The 24,720-nt window shown below is 46.7% G+C and overlaps 1 protein-coding gene across 6 annotated transcripts in view; it reads left to right on the top strand.

The window, feature by feature from the left end:
• The window catches only part of ulk1b (unc-51 like autophagy activating kinase 1), a 103,994-nt gene that overhangs the window by 883 nt on the left and 78,391 nt on the right, over window positions 1-24,720 (top strand). For all 6 annotated transcript variants that reach the window (XM_068006187.1, XM_068006184.1, XM_068006188.1 and 3 more), the window contains exons 3-5: window positions 101-142; window positions 21,082-21,114; window positions 21,919-21,955. In XM_068006187.1, the coding sequence (XP_067862288.1) occupies window positions 101-142; window positions 21,082-21,114; window positions 21,919-21,955 (112 nt within the window). The remainder of the gene's footprint in view (window positions 1-100; window positions 143-21,081; window positions 21,115-21,918; window positions 21,956-24,720) is intronic.

Raw genomic sequence — 24,720 nt, 5'->3', positions numbered from 1 at the left:
TAACAATTCCAGAAGTGCAAACATCTGGAATGGTGGATGGGGCGTTTAGCTCTTCAATCCTGTGGTTTTATCATCACTGCTGATGTTTCCTCTTTTTCAGGAACTGAAACATGACAATATTGTGGCGCTGTATGACTTTCAGGTAACATCATGTTTATATTGGCGTTTTCTATCAATTCTGATTGTGCGTCCTTATTTATTTTAGGACAGTTTTCTATTACCACTGACGATTGAAAGGATTTTTGAAGGTTACGATTTTCACACATGCAGATGATTTACTTTCAATTCATTCACCACAGAGAATGGCCTGTATACTATCAGTAAATTATAACTGAGGAACATATGCATTTATTTCTCAAAATACATATACTTTTGATGAATTGTAGGTCAGTCTATGGTTGATTTTGAGAGGGGGATGTTTGTATTGCAGGAGAGATTATTCCCCCCGCCCCCGGCCCTGGTTTTATTGGGATTGTTGCCCCCCTGGTTTTATTGGGATTGTTGCCCCCCTGGCCCTGGTTTTGTTGCCCCCCTGGCCCTGGTTTTATTGGGACTGTTGCCCCCCCCCCCCCCCGGCCCTGGTTTTATTGGGATTGTTGCCCCCTGGCCCTGGTTTTATTGGGATTGTTGCCCCCCCTGGCCCTGGTTTTATTGGGATTGTTGCCCCCCTGGCCCTGATTTTGTTGCCCCCCCCCGGCCCTGGTTTTGTTGGGATTGTTGCCCCCCTGGCCCTGGTTTTATTGGGATTGTTGCCCCCCCTGGCCCTGGTTTTATTGGGATTGTTGCCCCCCTGGCCCTGATTTTGTTGCCCCCCCCCTGGCCCTGGTTTTGTTGGGATTGTTGCCCCCCTGGCCCTGGTTTTGTTGGGATTGTTGCCCCCCTGGCCCTGGTTTTGTTGGGATTGTTGCCCCCCCCCCCCCGGCCCTGGTTTTGTTGCCCCCCTGGCCCTGGTTTTGTTGGGATTGTTGCCCCCCTGGCCCTGGTTTTGTTGCCCCCCCCCCCCGGCCCTGGTTTTGTTGGGATTGTTGCCCCCCTGGCCCTGGTTTTAATGGGATTGTTGCCCCCCCTGGCCCTGGTTTTATTGGGATTGTTGCCCCCCTGGCCCTGGTTTTAATGGGATTGTTGCCCCCCTGGCCCTGGTTTTATTGGGATTGTTGCCCCCCTGGCCCTGATTTTGTTGCCCCCCCCTGGCCCTGGTTTTGTTGGGATTGTTGCCCCCCCCCGGCCCTGGTTTTGTTGCCCCCCTGGCCCTGGTTTTGTTGGGATTGTTGCCCCCCCCCGGCCCTGGTTTTGTTGCCCCCCTGGCCCTGGTTTTGTTGGGATTGTTGCCCCCCCCCGGCCCTGGTTTTGTTGCCCCCCTGGCCCTGGTTTTGTTCCCCCCCCCCCCCCTGGCCCTGGTTTTGTTGGGATTGTTGCCCCCCTGGCCCTGGTTTTGTTGGGATTGTTGCCCCCCCCCCGGCCTTGGTTTTGTTGCCCCCCTGGCCCTGGTTTTGTTGCCCCCCTGGCCCTGGTTTTGTTGGGATTGTTGCCCCCCCCTGGCCCTGGTTTTGTTGCCCCCCTGGCCCTGGTTTTGTTGGGATTGTTGCCCCCCCCCCCGGCCCTGGTTTTGTTCCCCCCCCCCCGGCCCTGGTTTTATCGGGACTGTTGCCCCCCCTGGCCCTGGTTTTGTTGCCCCCCCCCCGGCCCTGGTTTTGTTCCCCCCCCCCCGGCCCTGGTTTTATCGGGACTGTTGCCCCCCTGGCCCTGGTTTTGTTGCCCCCCTGGCCCTGGTTTTGTTGCCCCCCTGGCCCTGGTTTTGTTGCCCCCCTGGCCCTGGTTTTGTTGCCCCCCTGGCCCTGGTTTTGTTGCCCCCCTGGCCCTGGTTTTGTTGCCCCCCTGGCCCTGGTTTTGTTGCCCCCCTGGCCCTGGTTTTCTTGCCCCCCCCGGAATGCCTTTTCCTGGGAATCTGACTCTCCCTCTGACTCCTGCTGTTCAGGTTCAGCTGAGCTCCGCGCATGCGCGGCGGGACAACAGCTGATCGTATTGTTGACACTTTCCTCGGCCCGGGGGACCTTTTGCTGCGCCTGCGCCCTGCAGCCCTCCAGTGCGCCGGCGCGGCGCCCGCAGAGGCCGCCGGGAGTTGTAGTCCGCAGCGCGTCCGCCCCGTGCAGGCGCGGAACCCGCGGAACTACAGCACCCAGGGGGCTTTGCGCGCCAGGGTGACCCCCACGTAAGATGGGCTGTTGCAGGCAGAGCTGGGGTGATTGGGCAAAGCAGGGTCTCCATTTGTGGCAGGTTAAAGGAAACACGAGTAATGTTACCCATTGCAGGAGCTGCACCCAAAATAACCAGAGCTGCACCCAAAATAACCAGAGCTGCACCCAATATAACCAGAGCTGCACCCAATATAACCAGAGCAGCACCCAATATAACCAGAGCTGCACCCAATATAACCAGAGCTGCACCCAAAATAACCAGAGCAGCACTCAATATAACCAGAGCAGCACCCAATATAACCAGAGCTGCACCCAAAATAACCAGAGCAGCACTCAATATAAGCAGAGCAGCACCCAAAATAACCAGAGCAGCACCCAAAATAACCAGAGCTGCACCCAATATAACCAGAGCAGCACCCAATATAACCAGAGCTGCACCCAATATAACCAGAGCAGCACCCAAAATAACCAGAGCAGCACCCAAAATAACCAGAGCAGCACCCAAAATAACCAGAGCAGCACCCAAAATAACCAGAGCAGCACCCAATATAACCAGAGCTGCACCCAAAATAACCAGAGCAGCACCCAATATAACCAGAGCTGCACCCAAAATAACCAGAGCAGCACCCAAAATAACCAGAGCAGCACCCAAAATAACCAGAGCTGCACCCAAAATAACCAGAGCTGCACCCAAAATAACCAGAGCTGCACCCAATATAACCAGAGCAGCACCCAAAATAACCAGAGCAGCACCCAAAATAACCAGAGCAGCACCCAATATAACCAGAGCTGCACCCAAAATAACCAGAGCTGCACCCAATATAACCAGAGCTGCACCCAATATAACCAGAGCTGCACCCAAAATAACCAGAGCAGCACCCAAAATAACCAGAGCTGCACCCAAAATAACCAGAGCTGCACCCAAAATAACCAGAGCTGCACCCAAAATAACCAGAGCTGCACCCAAAATAACCAGAGCTGCACCCAAAATAACCAGAGCAGCACCCAATATAACCAGAGCAGCACCCAAAATAACCAGAGCTGCACCCAAAATAACCAGAGCAGCACCCAAAATAACCAGAGCAGCACCCAAAATAACCAGAGCAGCACCCAAAATAACCAGAGCTGCACCCAATATAACCAGAGCTGCACCCAATATAACCAGAGCTGCACCCAAAATAACCAGAGCAGCACCCAATATAACCAGAGCTGCACCCAAAATAACCAGAGCAGCACCCAATATAACCAGAGCTGCATGGTGCATGAACTGCTTGTAACCCCCTCAATAGGATAACGGCTACTTTCCATTAAGTTCCTCTTTGGGACAGAGTCCAGGAACCTGTAAATTGCCCCAGCCTCTCCCTTTCTACAGTGCTGAGAAGTGAATGAAACAGTTTGTTTTTCCCGTTGTCCTCTGCAAAGTTTTAACTAGAGTGATGCCAACACTTACACTTCCGACCAGACATTCGGAATGTTTGTGCTACTTGTCAGCGCTGAGTTTTCAACGATGGTCCTCGCAGGCAACCTGACTCACTGAGTCCTGTTTTTGCAACCCTGAAAGCATTTGTTTCCACTTATCATTCATCACAGAAGGAGGCAATTCGGCCCATCGCGCCTGTGCCAGCTCTTTGAAAGAGCTATCCAATTAGTCCCATTCCCCTGCTCTTTCCCCAAAGCCCTTTTCGAGCCTATATCCAATTGCCTTTTAAATGTTACTATTGAATTTGTTTGCACCATTCTTTCAGGCAGTGCATTCCAGATCACAACACTTGATTTGAAGATGGCCACATTTCTCCCTAATCAGCCAGACTTCTACGAAAGGCAACAATGCAGACATATCTCATGCGTGCACTTGGGACATTTATTGTAGTATGAGTGTCCTATACAAGTCAAAACCTGAAAAAAAATATAACCAATATTACTGCCAATTTTTAATGGCGAGGGGACTGTGCAGCCGAGTACTTTTAGTTTGTTTGTGGTCCCATGTTTCACTATCAGCACCTCACTGCAGTGTTTCGTAGCTACTACAGATTAAGTGAGGGAATGAGAGGAATGTTCTTTAATTGAAAACTCCAAATAGATTCTAGAATTTAGTGCCTGCTCCATTAATAGCTCGCATGGGACCTTATTTAAACCAGGCTTATGTGACGAATGTAAGAGTGATAGCCCTCTGAGGGATATATAGGACTGTCTATATTAAAACAGAGGAGTTTAAGTGGTGATTTGATAGAGATGTTCAAAATTACAAAGGGATGGGACAGAGTAGATAGAAACAGACTGTTAATAGGGTAGATAGAGAGAAACTATTTCCTCTGGTGGGGGGAGTCCAGAACAAGGGGAGCATAATCTTAAAATTAGAGCTAGGCCGTTCAGGGGTGATGTCAGGAAGCACTTCTTCACACAAAGGGGAGTGGAAATCTGGAACTCTCTCCATTAAAATGTTGTTGAGGCTGGGGGACAATTGAAAATTTCAAAACTGAGATTGATCGATTTTTGTTAGGTAAGGGTATTAAGGGTTACGGAACCAAGGCGGGTAAATGGAGTTAAGATACAGATCAGCCATGATCTAATTGAATGGCGGAACAGGTTCGAGGGGCTGAATGGCCTTCTGTTCCTATGTTCCGGTGGTTTAGAGTTCTAGAATGAGGGCATAGATACAACAAAAACTTGGATTTATTTAGCGCTTTTAACATAGGAAAACGTCCCAAGGCGCTTCACAGGAGCCTCATCAGACAAAAGTTAACACCAAACCAAATCCAGGGGGTGTGACAGGAGTGGGATTTAGTGTGTGTAAATATGTGGGTGGTGGCCTGCTTTATGAATTGTAGTTTGCACAGGATGGAAATTGGGGTGTCAGTAAAGAGAGATTTGGAATAGTCAAGCCTGGAAGTGACAAAAGTGTGGATGAGGGTTTCAGTGGGAGTAAAGGTGAGGGTAAAGGTGGAGACTGGGTATGGTAGTGTCGTGGTTATATTACATGGACTAGTAAGTGAGAGGCCTGGACTAATAATCTTGAGAACGTGAGTTCAAATCCCAACATGGGCAGTTTTGCAAATTTGTATTCAGTTTTTTAAAAAATCTGGAAATAAAAACCTGGCCTCAGTAAAAGTGACCATGAAGCTGTCGCATTGTTGTAAAAACCAAACTGGTTCACTAATGTCCTTTAGGGAAGGAAACCTGCCGTCCTTACCCGGTCTGGGCCTATACGTCACCAAAGTGGTTGACTCTTAACTGACCTCTGAAGTGGCCCAGCAAAGACCCCCCCCCCGACTCAAACTTCTAAACTCAAGGGAAGCTGGTGAGAGGAATGGAGCTGTGGATTAGGGTGCGGAGTTTATGTAAGGAGTAAAATAGGATGGCTTCAGTCTTACTGATAGATCTGTAGCCATGTGTAAGCTTTGATATGCTTTTCTTTTGATTTGCAGATTGAGAGGATGGAAGGAATATGTTTTAATTGCAAACTCTAAATAGATTCAAGAATTTGGTGCCCACTTAGTAGTTCACACAGTGCCTTAGGAACATAGGAACAGGAGTAGGCCATTCAGCCCCTCGTGCCTGCTCCGCCATCTGATAAGATCATGGCTGATCTGTGATCTAACTCCATATACCTGCCTTTGGTCCATATCCCTTAATACCTTTGATTGCCAAAAAGCTATCTATCTCAGATTTAAATTTAGCAATTGAGCTAGTATCAATTGCCGTTTGCGGAAGAGAGTTCCAAACTTCTACCACCCTTTGTGTGTAAAAATGTTTTCTAATCTCGCTCCTGAAAGTCTGGCTCTAATTTTTAGACTGTGCTTCCTACTCCTAAAATCCCCAACCAGCGGAAATAGTTTCTCTCTATCCACCCTATCCGTTCCCATTAATATCTTATAAACTTCGATCAGATCACCCCTTAACCTTCGAAACTCTAGAGAATACAACCCCAATTTGTGTAATCTCTCCTCGTAACTTAGCTTATTTAAACCAGACAAAAAATAATGTTCACCCTCGTCCAAAACCTTCAGTGCTAACCCTCTACTTTCAGTTTAAAAGAATAATATAATTTACATGAAGTTGTCTCTCAGAGCACATGCAGCCTCTGGCCTAGTAGAGTTCATTTATTGGAGAACACACTCCCTGTTTTTCTGTGCCATCATTGTTTTAGCTTCGTGTCTCAATCAAATTAGTGCGAGTGCAAAATATTTAGGAAAAGCATTTGCATTGTGGTCACTGCATAGGGTTTGATCATGAGCTTTTTTTCACTAGAAGAAAGAAGACTGAGGGGTGACCTGATAGAGGTCTTTAAGATTATGATGGGGTTTGATAGGGTAGACGTAGAGAAAATGTTTCCACTTTTGGGAGAGACCAAAACTAGGGGCCATAAATATGAGATAGTCACTAATAAATCCAATAGGGAATTCAGGAGAAACTTCTTTACCCAGAGAGTGGTGAGAATGTGGAACTCGCTCCCACAAGGAGTGGTTGAGGTGAATAGTGTAGATACATTTAAGGGGAAGCTCGATAAACACATGAGGGAGAAAGGAATAGAAGGATATGCTGATAGGGTGAGATGGAGTAGGGAGGGAGGAGGCTCGTGTGGAGCATAAACACCAGCATAGACCAGTTGGGCCGAATGGCCTGTTTCTGTGCTGTACATTCTATGTAATTCTATGATCAGATCAATGTACAGGTGGTGACTTTATTGCCAGTATTCTGGGAACTAGTATTCCTAATCACTGGGACATGTGTGTATATTTTTAGAAACCATGCAGAAAGAAAATAATCACTGAGAGGATGTTTTCTTCTGTAGGTTCATATTTATTTCTAGAACCATCTTTTCGGCAGTTCCTATTTGGCGTCCACCTCCTTTGTTTGGGCTGCCTGTGAGTTTGTGCAGGAACTGAACGATTGTTGCATATTTGCTGTCTAGAAACTTTTATTGTTTTAAGGAAAAGAAATACGTGAGTCGCTTACCACAAAAAAAAGGGGTAATTAAAGCTCGCCCAAACCCACAACATCTGCTTTGGGGCTGAGGAGGTCGACCGGGCTCTGTAAAGGCACCGGGTCTAACAGTTAAAGGCAAGGCTCCAGCTCGATGATTACAGTAGATTGCAGGTGAAAATTGGAATCCAAGTGGAACGGAAGCCATTGAAGGGTTAACTTGCATTCCACTGTCAGCTGTAGTAGTAGGTGGTCTGACCAGTTCTTTCTTTGATCTTCAGACACCAGTGTACATGCTCCCAGTAGATACATAGTTAAATATTTATTGTTCAGCGCCAGCTTTATTTTTCTTGGCTGGGGTTATGGTAAATTTTTGTGCTCAACCAGGTGGGAGATGCCAGTATTGGGGAATGGGACATTTTCTGTTTTGGGGTCGGCCCTGGCTTGGTGGGCAGTACTCTCACCTCTGAGTCAGAAGGTGATGGGGTCAAGTCCCTACTGAAGAGACTTAGCATGCAATCTAGGCTGAAACTCCCAGTGCAGTACTGAGGGAGTGCTGCACTGTCGGAGGTGCCGTCTTTTGGATGAGACGTTAAACCGAGGCCCCTTCTGCCCTCTCAGATGGACATAAAAGATCCCACGGTACCATTTCGAAGAAGAATAGGGGAGTTCTGCCCAATGTCCTGGGGCCAATATTTATCCCTCAACCAACATTATTAAAACACATTATCTGGTCATTTATCTCTTTGGTGTTTGTGGGAGCTTGCTGTGCGTAAATTGTGCCTTAACCTAACCTGTGCCCATCCCTACTAAGAGCTGGGTTAGAGACTGGGTGAATTCAGTTAGGACCTTTGTAACCGTAGAGAGAGCTGGATTTAATCCCATTTGATGTGAGCAGCATTTCAATCCGAGTTCCAGAGGTGAAGAACTCGAGGTGCAGATTTTCGCCTGGAGCTCCTCGGCTGGGGGTCCCGATAGGTGAAGCCGCCCCCCGCCAGCCCCCCAGGTATGCTCAGACCTCACTCCTTCTTTCCCTTCACTACATCAGGGAACTGAGCATTTGCCAGGCATGATAAATCTCACCCACCAGACTGCACCACCCAACAGCTACAAAGTGGAATTCTACAACAGGGAAGCAAAACGTTTTGTACCAGAATTGATTTCTCTGATGTAATATTGAAGTGTTTTTTTAATGGAATGATCGCGTTTACTGAGTTTATAGGAGCTGTGTGCCATAAGTACATCTTAATCAAAGCCTTTTCAGTTGTAGGAACAATCGCTCCATACTGACACTGTAGTTCTCGTGTGAATGCTGCCATAGTGTGCACATGTGCTCACTGACCCACATTGGCTCCCGGTCCAGCAACGCCTCGATTTAAAAATCCTTTTGTTCAAATCCCTCCGTGGCCTCGCCCCCTCCCGATCTCTGTAACCTCCTCCAGCCCTACAACCGTCCGAGATCTCTGCGCTCCTCCAATTCTGGCCTCTTGTGCATCCCCGATTTTAATCGCTCCACCATTAGCGGCCGTGCCTTCAGCTGCCTGGGCCTTAAGCTCTGGAACTCCCTCCCTAAACCTCTCCGTCTCTCTGCCTCTCTCTCCTCCTTTAAGACGCTCCTTAAAACCTACCTCTTTGCCCAAGCTTTTGGTCACCTGTCCTAATATCTCTTTATGTGGCTCGGTGTCAAATTTTGTTTGATAATCGCTCCTGTGAAGCACCTTGGGATGTTTTACTAAGTTAAAAGTTCTATATAAATGCAAACTGTTATTGTTGTAATGTGTGTCTTCTGTAAAATAGATCCAGAAGGCATGGAGCTTAATCCAGTCCTGTTGAAAGTCAAGGCTTCAGGCTTTATTATTTTATCTATTTCCTTAATTGCACCCCACCTACTGTTAACTCCTGAAAATAAATAGGTCACAAGGGACACTTTGATTCAGTTTGGAACTGGGAGCTTGTTTGTTAACTTTTAAACTTGATCAAACCATATTCTAAACACACTGAGATTAGCCTGGATTTCTTGTGCGTACTGGAGCTTCTGCTTTAAGCTGCTGTAATACAGATAGACTTAAGGTGTGATTATATTGGTAACCATCTGTGTGTCTCACTTGCTAGTAGCTTATGGTTGGTTTCACATCCTATATATACGAATAATTTAACACACAGACCGCAAAATATCACATCAGCGCCGTAGAAAATGATTTTGTTTTGATTTTTAAACTGTAATAATTTGCTTTTCATTGGTTTTCATGTCTTCCTTTGCCTCACTAAAGTTCTCGGACTTTTACTGTTTTATCCGAGGTTTGTGATTGTTGATTCGAGGGGTGAATGTTGCCGACAGGAAGCTCTGTGTCTCCCTTCTTGCCACTCGCCGTTGCCCATCTTGGACTCGACTCCTTCAGCGTTTCAGTTTCTTAAAGCCGTAGGTTTTTAAAGTGGGGGTCCTGAGACCCTGGGGGATGGGGAGGGGGGAAGAAGTTTCCATAAAGTCACAGCCAGGGGTCCAAGTCTTCAGATTTCGGTCCTTCTGTCAGATTTCTGTATTGTTCTGTTTTCATTCGCTTAGTAACCTGCTCACAGATGTTCTAAACAGGCCGCAGTGCAGCCATCAGGAGTGGGATCTCCAGTCAGTTTTCCCCCCTCGGTACCCAGGGAGGCTGAGGCTGTAGCACCCCCTCATCATTCCCCTTTGCTGGGAGCAACTACCTGGGGACTGAACTTGTCGGGGGGGGGGGCTTTTCCTGCTCTAGTTTGGCCCGGACTGGTGTGGCTCAACTACTGACTGGATAAACTCACTTAAACAACTTGTGTGGGTTCTCGGAGCTCAAATCTTGAAAAGATTATTTTTGTAATCGTGCACATTTTGATTAGAAGATGTTCTGATCACTAGTAAGAAAGAAAGAACTTGCATTTATGTAGCACCTTTCACGTCCTCGCACGTTTGAAGTGTAGTCACTGTTGTAATGTAGGAGATGCAGCAGCCAATTTGTGCACAGCAAGATCCCACAAACAGTAATGTGATAATGACCAGATAATCTGTTTTAGTGATGTTAGTTGAGGGATAAATATTGGCCCCAGGACACCGGGGAGAACTCCACTGCTCTTCTTTGAATAGTGGCCATGGGATCTTTTACATCCACCTGAGAGGGCAGACAGGGCCTCGGTTTAACATCTCATCTGAAAGACGGCACTTCCGACAGTGCAGCACTCCCTCAGCACTGGCGCTGGGCGTGTCAGCCTGGATTATGTGCTCAAGTTTCTGGAGTGAGGCTCGCCCCCCATGACCTTCTGCCTCAGAGGCGAGAGTGCTACGGCTGATAACCTGTAGCAGGTTTTTAGACCTCACACAGACGTGGAGAACCTGTGGTTACTTCAGGCCTCCTTACCTCAGGCGGTGAGCAAGGCCTTTGTCCTGCAGTTTGTCGCACTTGCAAGCTGTTAACCAGTGCGCCTCCTGCCCTGTGTGGAGAAACGGTGCCAGCTTCGGAGTGAAGCAGATGGTTCTGTGCGAGTTGTTGGTCGAACAAAGGCCCTGTGCTATATCTCCCACCGGTGGCTGATGCCAGCCGAGTGAGCTGGACTCTGACTGGCTGGCTAGTGGGACATGTCAACAGTTGCTAGGCCAGCTGGAGAATTAAGAGATGGTGATTCTACCCATCCTCCTTCCTCCCACCACCACATTCCCTTCCCTTCCCTTCTTTTGCCCTCCAGGATATTTATTTGCTTCAGAGTGGAAAAGTTCCAATGCAGTCAGCTGTGCCTGATAATCAAACCGACACTGGCCCCATGATGTCTGAGTTCTCAGGATATGCTTTGTGATTCCTTTCAATAACATGAATTAAATTATTATTAATCATATTTCCTTCTGCAATTAATACTTTTACCAACTTTCCTCCCTCCCAAAATACCAATCTGCTAGGTAATTAGATTAACAACAACAGCTTGCATTTATATAGCGCCTTTAACATAGTAAAACGTCCCAAGGCGCTTCACAGGAGCGATTATCAAACAAAATTTGACACCGAGCCACATCAGGAGATATTAGGACAGGTCAAAATTTAGACAAAGGGGTAGGTTTTAAGGTGCATCTTAAAGGAGGAGAGAGAGGCGGAGAGGTTTAGGGAGGGAATTCCAGAGCTCAGGGCCCAGGCAGCCGAAGGCACGGCCGCCATTGGTGGAGCGATTAATATCGGGGATGCGCAAGAGGCCAGAATTGGAGGAGCGCAGAGATCTCGGACAATTGTAGGGCTGGAGGAGGTTACAGAGATAGGGAGGGGGCGAGGGCCATGGAGGGATTTGAACACAAGGATGAGAATTTTAAAATCGAGGCATTGCCGGACCGGGAGCCAATGTCGGTCAGCGAGCACAGGGGGGGTGATGGGTGAACGGGACTCGGTGCGAGTTAGGAAACTTACACCATGTTTTTCGGGAACAGCCACAGGAAGGGCTGGGGACTTCCGCCACTTAGTGGGGAGTGATTGGATGTTGAAGCCAGAGGCGTGGTTGGAATAATCAAGTTTTTGAGCTTTAGGAGAAAAATAAGGAGGCTGGAGAGCAGGAGAAGCCGAGAGACGGATTCACAGAACACGGAGCAAAATTTATTCATATATATTCAGGCATTTTATTTATATTCATATTCACGTCAGATCAGTGCTTTGATTCCATGTAATTTGAAGCACGGTTATTCAGCTGTGAGTGCCGTGGGCTGCTCGACTGTGCGAGGCATCACAGCCGAGTCCATTCCTATCTTCACCCGAGGTCCGCACTCATGCAGTTTCACGGTGGGGGTGGGGGGGGTGGTGAGCGTCACTGTATAGCGATCAAGGGCAGGGGACATTGGCCACTTTCCGCCTCTCTGAAGCCAGGAACGTTGGGGTCATTTGTTCTGTCCCTGTCCATTGACCCCGGCATGCAACTGCTGATTGCTCAGACAGTTGATCCAGTTCATAGCAGCGACAGACAAGGACAGGAAGATCCCACGTTCGATCCCTGGCGTGTGGCCAGCGGGGCAGTTTTCCCCCTTGGGTTCGTGCCCACTGGGGTCTGGGTCTCAGAGTTGACAACAATGGACAAGTCCTTACAGTGAGATTTTCAGTCACCAACATTTATTTGAGTTGCTAGATTGTGCCATAACGATAAGAGAGGAAAGAATTTGCATTTATATAGCGCCTTTCACATACTCAGGATGTCCCAAAAGCACTTTACAACCAATTAATTACTTTTTTGAAGTGCAGTCACTGTTGTAATGTAGGAAACACGGCAGCCAATTTGCGCACAGCAAGATCCCACAAACAGCAATGTGATTATGACCAGTTTACTGATGTTAGTTGAGGGATAAATATTGATCCAGGACACTGGGAAGAACTCCGCTGCTCTTCTTCAAAATAATGCCATGGGATCTGTTACCTGAACAGGCATGTGGAGCTTCAATTTAACTTCTCATCCTAAAGACGGCACCTCCGACAGTGCAGCTCTCCCTAAGGACTGCACAGGGAGTGTCTGGATTATGGGCTTAAGTCTCTGGAGTGGGACTTGAACCCCCGACCTCTGACTCAGAGGCGAGAGTGCTGCCCACTGAGCCACGGCTGATGCGACTAAGAGCGGTGAGATGTATCTGGCACGTGGGATGCGGGACACAGAAAGAAGGGGCGATGAAGAGATTAGAAAAGTCTACTCGAGAGTCTGCCATCTTGGAACTGGGGGCCAGGAGAGCAGAAAAATCTACCAGAAGCAGGAAGGTCGTGGGCTTACACTTGCCAAACCCATTTTATTTAAGACTCTTAAAGTCGAGACTTCCATCCCACCGTTCTGGCCTGGATTTGAGGCCAATCCCACTGCACCATCCTGGGACTACATGATCGCAATTTTTCATGACCCCTCTCCTCCAGTATCTCTCATTATGCTCACTACTTGTAAGTTTGGCTCACCCTCATTTTGTGCAGTACTTTGTTGGCTGTAAAGCGCTGTGGGACGTCCTGAGGCTAGATAAATGCAAATTTTTCTTTTCAGTCAGAAGGTTGTGGGTTTAAGCCCGACTCTAGGATTTGAGCACAAAAATCTAACACATCAGAGAGTGCTATGATGTCGGAGGTGTCGTCCTTTGAATAAGACGTTGGACTATCTTGGTGGTTCCATTGGGCATTAAAAATCCCACAGCACCAGAGAAGAACAGGGAATTTTCCCAGTGTCCTGGCCAACATTCCTCCCTCTATCAACACTAATGGTTTCCAACCCTCCAGGATTGTCCTGGAGTCTCCAGGAATTATAGATTGATCGACTGGACACTGCTGCGAGCAACTTGGGAAAAATCATGGGGATGTTAAAAATAAATGTGTTTTTTTTTCATTTTCTTTGAACACTTTTGTTTACTAGTTATAAACCTATTGGAGGTGGGGGTGGGTAGATGGCTGTTTGACTGACAGTCAAGAATCTTCCAATCAGCTAAGAGTCTGTTCGCTTTCCAATGGTGTAGGAAGGCGGAGCCCTGCGAGGATGGACCAATGGCGGGAATTTGGGGGCGGGGCGGTTGGAGGCAGGCGGGCATGTGATGAAACCTCCAGGAACACATCCAACCAGAGTTGGCAACCCCTAACCAGCACCAGCAAAATGGATTAACCGGTCACACATCTCCTTGCTGTGCGGATAATGGTGGCTGTGTTCGATTACATACAACAACGTTTGAGGCTCAGTAATTGTTGTTATGTGAAATGGCCTGGGATAGAAACAGAAAATGCTGGAAACACTCAGCAGGTCAGGCAACATCTGTGGAGAGAGAAACAGTTAACGTTTCAGGTCGATGACCTTTCATCAGAACCGGAAGATATTTAAAGATAAACAGCTATTAAGCAAGTACAGAGCCTGGGAAAAGGGGGTGAGGGGCAGATAAAGAACTAAAGGGAGAGGTCTGTGACAGGGTAGCAGTGATTGCTACAATCGCAACTTGCATTTATATAGCACCTTTTAACCTAGTAAAATGTCCCAAGGATTAAATGACAAAAGGGATGATGGTGCAAGGCAAAGGGAGATGGTAATGGGACAAGTAAAGAACCAAAAGATGGGTCTCGAGGAGGTGCAAATGGTTACAGAGTGTCCGAGAGACACAACGGGGAGCTATGGCTAAGATCTAAAGTTTGTTAAAACTCGATGTTGAGCTGGAAGGCTGTAAAGTGCTTTGTAGAAAGATGTTCCTCGAGCTTGGGCTGAGCTTTATCGGAACACTTTAGGAGGCTGAGGTCAGAGTGGGATGGAGAATTAAAGTGGAGATGCGATAAGGTGCTATCTAAGTTCAGGTTAGTTCGTTCTTAGCCAGCATTGTACGTATTCAGCCATTTTAGCAGGTAGACTTTGCAAAGGTCCCTCATCTGTGTGCAGTGAAATCCGATTACTTGTTTTCATCAGTAACCGTATCTGACATGTCTCCTTTTAATTTACAAGGGTCCTGTGATGTTAGTTCACGGGTTATTTTAGATAATTCACTGTCACCGAGGCGTGAATTTCAAAAGGAGAAATAAATAGATTCATTATTTTCGTGTTTAAATGTCACATGACTCACTTATCGAGGCAACAAAGCACGGCGTTCAATTTGAAAGTGGATTTTCCGATTTGCTGCTCCCAGCGCTGGGTTGCGTTTGACGGGAGAGCAAGTGGGAAACTTGGTCAGCACCCCTGATTCAAGGCTTGCCGCTGCGTTAATCAGAATTAACTCATTTTAAAGGACGAAAAATCATGTGTGCCGTCAATCAGGCGTGCAGCCCTGATCTACATAGAAACAGGAATAGGCCATTCAGCCCCTCGAGCCTGTTCCGCCATTCAATTAGATCACGGCTGATCTGTATCTCAACTCTATTTACCTCCCTTTGCTCCATATCCCTTGATACCCAACAAAAATCTAGTGATTTCAGTCTTGAAAGTTCCAATTGATCCCCAGCATCCCCAGCTTTTATTGGAGAGAGTTCCAGATTTCCACTCCCCTTTGTGTGAAGAAGTGCTTCGTGACGTCACCCCTGAACGGCCTGGCTCTAATTTTAAGGTTCTGCCCCCCTTGTTCTGGACTCTCCCCACCAGAGGAAATAGTTTCTCTCTACTCATCCTCTCAATTCCTTTAATCATTTTAAACACCTCGATTAGATCACCCCTTAATCTTCTATATTCAAGGGAACACAAGCCAAAATTATGCAATCAGTCCTCATAATTTAACCCTTTAAGCCAATCTGATGAATCTGCGCTGCACTCCCTCCAAGGCCAATATATCTTTCCACATATCTGTGCTCTTGTTACACAGAGGTACAGCAGTACAGGTTTTTTTTTATTCGTTCATGGGATGTGGGCATCGCTGGTGAGGCCGGCATTTATTGCCCATCCTTAATTGCCCTTGAGAAGGTGGTGGTGAGCTTCCTTCTTGAACCGCTGCAGTCCATGTGGTGAAGGTTCTCCCACAGTGCTGTTAGGAAGGGAGTTCCAGGATTTTGACCCAGCGACGATGAAGGAACGGCGATATATTTCCAAGTCGGGGTGGTGTGTGACTTGGAGGGGAACGTGCAGGTGGTGTTGTTCCCATGCGCCTGCTGCCCTTGTCCTTCTAGGTGGTAGAGGTCGCGGGTTTGGGAGGTGTTGTCGAAGAAACCTTGGCGAGTTGCTGCAGTGCATCCTGTGGATGGTACACACTGCAGCCACTGTTCGCCGGTGGTGAAGGGAGTGAATGTTTAGGGTGGTGGATGGGGTGCCAATCAAGAGGGCTGCTTTGTCCTGGATGGTATCGAGCTTCTTGAGTGTTGTTGGAGCTGCACTCATCCAAGCAAGTGGAGAGTATTCCATCACATTCCTGACTTGTGCCTTGTAGATGGTGGAAAGGCTTTGGGGAGTCAGGAGGTGAGTCACTCGCCGCAGAATACCCAGCCTCTGACCTGCTCTTGTAGCCACAGTATTTATATGGCTGGTCCAGTTAAGTTTCTGGTCAATGGTGACCCCCAGGATGTTGATGGTGGGGGATTCGGCGATGGTAATGCCGTTGAATGTCATGGGTGAGGTGGTTAGACGCCAGTAGAAATGCAAATAAATGACTAGGCATCACAGGTTGGTCTGGACACTGGAAAAATTCCCTGTTCTCCTTTGAGTGGTGCCTTGTGATCTTTAATTCTAACTGAAGGAATCTAAAACCAGCAGTCATAAATATAAGATAATCATTAATGAATTCCAATAATGAATTGAAAAGAATTGTGGTAAAAAGTTCCACATTCTAACCACCCATTGAGTGGTGAGAATGTGGAACTCATTACCACAAGGAGTAGTTGAGGCGAATAGCATAGACGCATTTAAGGGGAAGCTGGATAAACACATGAGGGTTCGATGAAGTAGGGTGGGAGGATGCTCGTGTGGAGCATGAACACCAGCATGAACCTGTTGGGCAGAATGGCCTGTTACTGTGCTTTAAATTCTATGTAATTAAATGTAACCTCAAAACAGATTAACGCATCATTAGTGGCACCTCCGACTCATTAGCACACTGAATTGTTGGCCTAGATTACGTGCCTAGTGTTGCTTTGCATTCCTGCTAAACTTTAAATTGGGCAAGAATAAATGAGGGGATTATTATCAGAACTGCATGCTTTTAGTGTCCATGCTCTTGTCCCTCCAATCTCCTTAATGGCATCAATTATGGAGTTTTGCTTCATAGATGATGCCGGATTTCTGCATTTTTTTTGGCCATTTTTCCACAGAAATTATCTGGGAAAAGAATTAACTTTCAATGCCGCATTGTTAAAAACAATGTGTCTTCTCATGTGTTTTTAAAGAAGGCACCTGGACCTAAGGTGGTTAACATGCTAACCAGAACTTGTTTCTCCCAAAGACCAAACAATAAGCGATTTGTTGGTTCGTCTGGTTTTTCGGAAAGATGCTTATCACCACTGGGTTGGAAAACCCGTTGATCTCTGTGAGAGGGACCGTTTATCTTGGTGAAACAGCGAAGAGTGTTTACGAACGGAACACAATCACCAAGGAAAGCAGTCTGGCTTTTGGGAACAGGATGCTGCACAGGCAGACAGGTCAATAAGTCTCATGAAGAGAGGGGGTTCTGCCGTAGAAAAGTAGAACAGATTGCAGAAAAGTTATTCTGTATGAGTTAAGTAAGCTCGTCCCCCAAGTGGGATAGCGTTGCGTGTTCATTATTTTTATATCATTGTGTGAAGCCCAGTTGCATTGATTTGAATTAAGCAAATCTGATCCTAACTATTGCTCTGTACATTCACCTTAGTGTGAAATAAAGCAGCTTAATGATTCAAATTAAGCTTCACTTCATCTAGTTTAACTTGGTCTACCCTTGGAGAGATTGAGCATCGGTCCAGATCACGAGGGGATGCTATTGTGATGACCCCATGTTATGCGATCAAATAATTAGGTATAGGGTGAGTGTGAGCCAACTCCCATAAAAGTAAGGCGTGCAGATTGTTTACGGGAGAGACTGGCACTGGTTGAACCCTAGAAGGTATCTGCAGCAGACCTAATTTCATAACAGTTGCCATTAGCCCCCCAATATCTCACTGCCCAACTGGCCATTCTCCCTGTGTGAGGCTTGACAGAGTGTCGGTGGTGAGAGCAGGATATGACTCACAAACCTGATCCTAACCATTCAATGGGCACTTTCCAGTGGGTCACTAAGTAACAATCAGGAGCGGGAACCACAGCTGCTAATGTGTCTCTCTCACCAACGCCCCCTCTCCCACCACCATTGCCCATTTAACCTGCCCAATATCATTCACTCCCTTCACCACCGGCGCACAGTGGCTGCAGTGTGTACCATCCACAGGATGCACTTCAGCAACTCGCCAAGGCTTCTTCGACAGCACCTCCCAAACCCGCGACCTCTACCACCTAGAAGGACAAGAGCAACAGGCACATGGGAACAACACCACCTGCACGTTCCCCCTCCAAGTCACACACCATCCCGACTTGGAAATATATCGGCGTTCCTTCATCGTCGCTGGGTCAAAATCCCGAACTCCCTTCCTAACAGCACTGTGGGAGAACCTTCACCACACGGACTGCAGCGGTTCAAGAAGGCGGCTCACCACCACCTTCTCAAGGACAATTAGGGATGGGCAATAAATGCCGGCCTCGCCAGTGATGCCCACATCCCATGAACGAATGAGAAAAAGAGTCCACAAACTCCACATTGACCTGGTGCCTCTGCTCTGAAATGGTCCAGTACCACACCAGATGGTGCGTTCACCCACTGAGCACTGAGCACAGCTGCATTTATAACCCTTAATGCAAACACAGTCCTCTAACCTGATCCCCTCCTCTCTGTGTGATATCTAGTAGTACAGGTGTCCCAGAGAGTGCAGCTTTGCCCTTCGATTGTAAGTCCTGTGCAGAGTCCAGTGTGGAAGGTTCTTGGGCTGTGTACATATTTAGATAAGTTAATACTGCTAAAGTCTGTTCTAAATTGGCCTATTTATGGGCCGGCCTTATCTAAAGCCGAATGATTAGTTCATCCCATGCTGGTCTGCCCCTTGTGTTAGACTTTTCTTTACTTTTAACCCCTTCAGGATGGTTTGCTTTGGTAGGTCCACCTTAACATCTGCTACAACAGGGAACATTGTGTAGACCAGTGTTGTCCAATAGGAATCTCTGGCTAGCCACAGATGTGGCTACGGTGACACTGTTTTAGCCTCATGCAGTAATTTTAGTGGAAAACGCCTCACACACACTCACACAATACGGCCAAATGTACTTCAGACCTGTATAATTTACTTAACAAACATCTACTGCCATTCGGTAACCAAGGAAGCAGAGCAGTCACAACGATTTAAAAAAACACTCTCACACTCTGCTTTTCATCTCACCATTTTACCAACAAACGCACAAGAAGGTCTGAAATGCAATTAGCCACATCTGGATTCACAATTAGTCACACGTGGCTAACAGCCAATGTATTGGGCAACACTGGTGTAAAAAGAGGCTTTTACCCGACATTAGTGCCAACGGCTACAGATGTGCCAATCCCACAGCGCTGCCAGCGGTAAACTTACCGGGTCTCTTAAGTCCGCTGGTAGCGGGGACCTGGTTTTTACCGGGATGTCCCAACTACCACTGGTTCACGTTGATTTGAATTCAGCGGTCTGTGGTCCTATGCCATGACATAGGGCGGGCATCGTGTCGCTCAACCCACGGATGTGTGGCACCAAACCAGCACAAGTGCTGCTGCCATCACACGCTGAATGTTAAACAGTCCTGGGCGAGCACTCGATCCTTCTTTAGGCACTTTTTACACCAGGGACCTCCCTAGTCTAGGGTTGCAGCTCTAAGTGGATTAGTTGCGCATGTTTGCACGCAAGTGTGGAACCAGTCTTCGTTGATGTCACATGTGTGCAGTGGTTCACGTGTGTACAGACACACACGTAGTGGTTCACACATGTGCACATACGTGTGCCGTGGTTCACGCATGTGCGTGGCCCAAGTGTCATGGCCACGCGTGCACACTCGAGATGCTTGCAATTTGCTATCCATGAGTTGGTCTTATACACGACCGGGGGATGGACGACGCATTTAGGTCCTCAGCCCAGACTGCAGGGGGTCTTAAGTGTAAATTCAGCTGAAGGTTACAATAAGTCAAGAGCTGCCCCGATGTTTTAATGGTAAATACAGCACCAAATATGACATTGAACCACTCAGAGCCAGCAATCACAGAACTCAGGATCAAAACCCGCCAAGTTGACATGTTATGTTAAAGGGCATGTTTATGTTAGAGGGCAGTTTAACCTGCCGAGTTAGCTAAGCAACTTCTTAACTACCACTAACCAGGTAAAATCTGTAAGTGGGCAGAACAGTCATAGGTGAAATTCAATACGGATACCAATCAGGAAACACTTTTCCCACACAAAGGGGTAGCAGAAATTTGGAACTCTCTTCCCTCAAAAGGCTGTGGATGCTGGGGGTCATTTGGAGTTTCCAAGACTGAGATTGATAGAGTTTTGTTGGGTAAGGGTATCAAGAGATACAAAGCAATGGTGGGTACATGGGGTTGAGGTGCAGATCAGCCATGATCTAATTGAATGGCGGATCCGGCCCGAGGAGCTGAATGGTCTCCTCCTGTTCCTAATGTTACTATGGATAAGTGCTAGATATTACACACTGGAAGAAAGCATGAGAGGACCATAGGAACCATACCATGTCAATAGATTGCCTCCAATACCATGTGCTCTCATTTTTGTTTATAGTCTCTTGTGTGGAACCTTATTGAATGCCTTCTGGAAGTCCATATAAATAACATCCATCGCCACTCCCCTATCTACCACGTTTGTTACCTCCTCAAAAAATTCAACTGGGTTCGTTAGACATGACTTACCCTTTATAAATCCATGCTGAGTCTCTCTGATCAGTTTATACTTGTCCAAGTGCTCAGTCACTCTGTCTCTAATGAGAGATTCTAGTCACTTCTTCAAAGACCCATTTCCTGCTGACACTGACTGGCAAGGTTTACACGAGAGGACTGCTCACTTGGCTGAGGTAACAGATAACCGCCAGCACAAGTAGAGCAGTAACCCAACATGAGTCAGTGCCTGCAGCAGGGGAGGGGACAAAAATGGAGACAAAAGCATTGGACTAGGTGGCTTAAAAACTCCCAGTAAACTTTACTCGACTCATCAATTGCCCGTGACATTGTCCACAGTCAATTGATAAATAAAAGTTTTCTTTTTACATACAAAATGGCGACAGAGTTGAGCGAAAGACTTCAAAAGCTCTCTACGGAACCCACGTAGTGACCAGAGCCTGTGACACTACATTGTGACACTTGACATAACAATAGTGAATTGGAAATGTTGACATAGCAATTTTCAATGAAAAGTGTGACCAAAAATCGTGACAACGGGTTGTAAGGTCTGTGGATCAGAAATGCGCACCTTATGCAAGAATTTAATGCTTAAAAAATGTTAATATTTCTAATCCTTTTCTTTCCATTTTACAGGACATGGCGAACTCTGTCTATCTGGTAATGGAGGTGAGTTGTACAACATGTACTGACTCATTCAGTGGGGGTCGACTTTATCAATTAGTGCTTCTAGGTCAAAGGCTCTCGTGCTGGGAGCACCAATCGGGAATTTGGACACAGAGATCAGCGTGCTCACAGGATCTATGGAAAAGCGTTTGGGATGCACTGACTTCAGTTTGAGAACTCCCAAGATGTGTTCCCGCCACACAGACAGCTTTGTGCCAGGACTATTAGCTTGTAAAAATCTACCTTGGTATTTCAGGATTAGCTGCCTCATCTTCTGTTTACGCCTGTGAATGTTTTTGTTGGAACATAATCTGATTTTTATGAACTCTTTGCCAATTCTTGGACATAAGAAAGTTATATCGGTGATGTTACGGTATCACAGTCACTCTTGGCAAAGAGTTCAAATTCCTCTCTGCTGTTTTAACGGAGAGATTTTATAATAAAGGCGTTAAGTACCTGCTTTTAGCTTTTGCGTTAAGTACCTGCTTACCTGAAGGACTCACCTGGTCGTGATCCTCATGTGCAATGCCAGAGGAGATCAACCAACACGCAATCAGATAAAATATTTGAATGAGGTCACCGAGGGGTTTTATTGTTGTACTTTGTTTGCAGTTTAAAGTGAACTGCAGCTTTGAGTGCCCGATATTCTTTTACAACTGATTACAGACTGAGTTATTCCTGTGTGATCTATTTTTACATTGCAAATCCCCTCCTCTGCAGCTGATGAACAATTTTAGTTTGTGTCTCACATACCCGCAGAATGTGCCTTGGACTCACTCACCCTCTGTTTGTGTTTGTGTTTTCCAGTACTGCAACGGTGGTGACCTTGCTGATTATCTTCACTGTAAGTCTGCAATTAAGATGGCTTTGCAGAGTGGTAGAAATCAAGATGTTACTGATAGGCCAGGTGTAGCCAAGATTATATTCTGACTGCCTTTACTGACTGTGTTTACTGCAGTTTATCATCGGGTGTGAGTGAGAGTTTCACCTGTACATGTAGCTCCTGAACTGGATGGAGAGAAGGAGAAAGAAAGAGAGAGAGACAGACCAACCGACCTCAAGATGTCCCAAAACGCTTTACAGCTAACTAAACACATTTAAAGTGTAATCACTATTGTAATATAGGAAAGGCAGCAGCCAATCAGATAATCTGTTTTTTTTAAAGTGATATAGGTTGAGGGATAAACATTGGCCAGGACACCGGGGAGCACTCCCCTGCTCTTTTTAGAAATAGTGGCCGTGGGATCTTTTCCATCCACCTGAGAGGGCAGACGGGGCCTCGGTTTAACGTCTCATCTGAAAGACGGTACCTCCGACAATGCAACACTCCCTCAGTACTGCACTGGGGGTCTCAGCCTGGATTATGTGCTCAAGTCTCTGGAGTGAGACTTGAACCCAACACTCACTCTTGAGGCTCACACCAAGAATTGCCCCTTGAACAAGGCGCTAAAGGACACTCGGCCCCATTGACTCGTTCCCCAGGAAAGAGTAGGCACCTTCAGGAGAGGGTTGAGGGGAGGGGGGGCAGAAAACCCGCGGTGAAAAAATCAACAAGAGAAAGAAACCCTGGGGCAGGAATGTCCACATGTGACCCCTGCCCATGTCCTGGCAACCTGACCCTACAACCTCGGGCAACTCAATCCTATTTACACTTGTGGTTCTCACTCGCTGGTTTGCCCTGTTTGATCTTCGTGGGCCTGGAGGTTTAGCACGGCCCTTAGAACTGTTGCCTCATTGGTGGGTAAATCCTTTAATGAGAACACCAAGGTCTGATACTATCAGCAACTTGCAAATGAATGGGAACATACAAGACACCGAGGCTCCAATCATATGCACCTAAGAGGCCCGCAGAGACGGATACCTGGGACACTCCATCCCTATAGGTGCTGTACAATGTTATTCAGGTTCAAAGGTCAGGTACTGTCTGTATCTCAAGAGTCCCTGATCTGCCGGGTTGGTGTAATTGAAACTAATTCTGTATCTTCGGTGATACATAAAGCTACAAGATGTGTAGAATTTGAGCGGTTATCTGGCTGTCCTATCGCTGGCATTGTCTGTAGCTTCCCAGGCCTGGTGATCACTGCTGTTACATAACGTTACAGACTCTCAGGCTCAGGGCATCTAATGCTGATCTGTAGACAGAACTGACTCATCAAACACATGCAATTGCACAATGGTTTTCAATGGACAGATAGACTTTTGTGCTTAAATCCTTTGCTATCCTATCATATTTTGCAATATTTAACATCCTTTGTGACAGGGTAGTTTAAAAGTTTGTAATTCCCCCCCTCCTCCATGTTTTAAAGGTGGGGGGTATGGGCCCTTTTTACATTCTTTAACCTTCACTTACTATTTTTGAACTGGTTCATTTAACCTAGTTACTTTCTGTTTTAATTGTGCTTGGACTCATAGAGGCTATTCTAGTTTAAACGGACTGTATGTACGAACAGACCATGATCTAGCGTTGATAAGCAACACTCACTTTGACTGCTGCTTAAGGCAGCTAGAATTGGCCACTTGCTAAAAATATTATTGCACACATAGATTGCAAAAATAAAATCAGCCTTAATTGTTTGTTTCTAATGGAGGCAACGAAATAGAGTCTTATTACAGTAATTTATAATGTAGTAGATTGAATAATTGCTTTGTGTGTTAGGATGCGTGAGGTACTGACAGGAGACTGTGAGCAGAGTAATTACAGTGTGTCACGGTATAAGTGAGGCTACCTGTTCCAGAGAGATTGTGATTATGGGTTACTTTTGAAACTTAAAAGTACGTCTAAGCCCTATGGTTACAAAGAGGTGGTTAGTACGGCCATTCCATTGGAATCAAAAGTTGAGTTTGAAGCCAAGCAGAGCGCAATCCTAGAGTGCAGTGTACTGAGCCCCACCTTGGCGGCACGCTGGGCCCCACCTCCACGGTGCATTGAACCCAGTCCCGCCAGTCCCAGAGTGTACTGAACTCCACTCACTCGATTTGGCTGTAACGAGGCGGGCGGGCCCTCTCACACACGAGTGAGCTCTCCCAGGTCTTGCAATAAAATAGAGGAGCCGGGCACAGTAAACAAAATGGGTCAGCGCAGAGAGCAAGGCACCTATAGCAACAGCACCTCGCGGCATTCCAGTACCTTATTGGCGAACGCTTTTGGGCCAACGCCTTTAGCTTCAAGGAGCAAATGTTTACTTTTAAATCTAGCGGTTGTATTTAGAATCCCTCCAATGAAAACCTCTTAAACACAATGAAAATATTAATTGAATAATGGGGAGAGCTGGCGAGTGATCTTCATGTGGTCCGGCTCACACCGGCTGGCTGGTTCTGATACATTTACCCATTTGGGTTTCTCTCCTCAAAGTACCCTATTATTATAGTGCCTCGGTGGTTGTGATAGTGTAATTGCGAGTGTAAAGCTAACTAGCAGTAGATAAACATCCTATAGTTTGGGTGAGGTTCGTGGAAACTCCTAAATCATTAAGCTGGAATTGGCAAATATAAATCATAAAATCATAGAATGATACAGCACAGAAGGAGGCCATTCGGCCCATCGTGCCTGTGCTGGCTCTGTGAAAGAGCTATCCAATTAGTCCCATTCCCCCTTACTCTTTCCTCATA

This window comes from Heptranchias perlo, chromosome 25 (genome assembly GCF_035084215.1).
Source record: "Heptranchias perlo isolate sHepPer1 chromosome 25, sHepPer1.hap1, whole genome shotgun sequence".
In the NCBI taxonomy this organism is placed as follows: domain Eukaryota; kingdom Metazoa; phylum Chordata; class Chondrichthyes; order Hexanchiformes; family Hexanchidae; genus Heptranchias; species Heptranchias perlo.
Note: the sequence above shows the minus strand (reverse complement) of the source record. Positions and strands in the feature narration are given on the sequence as shown.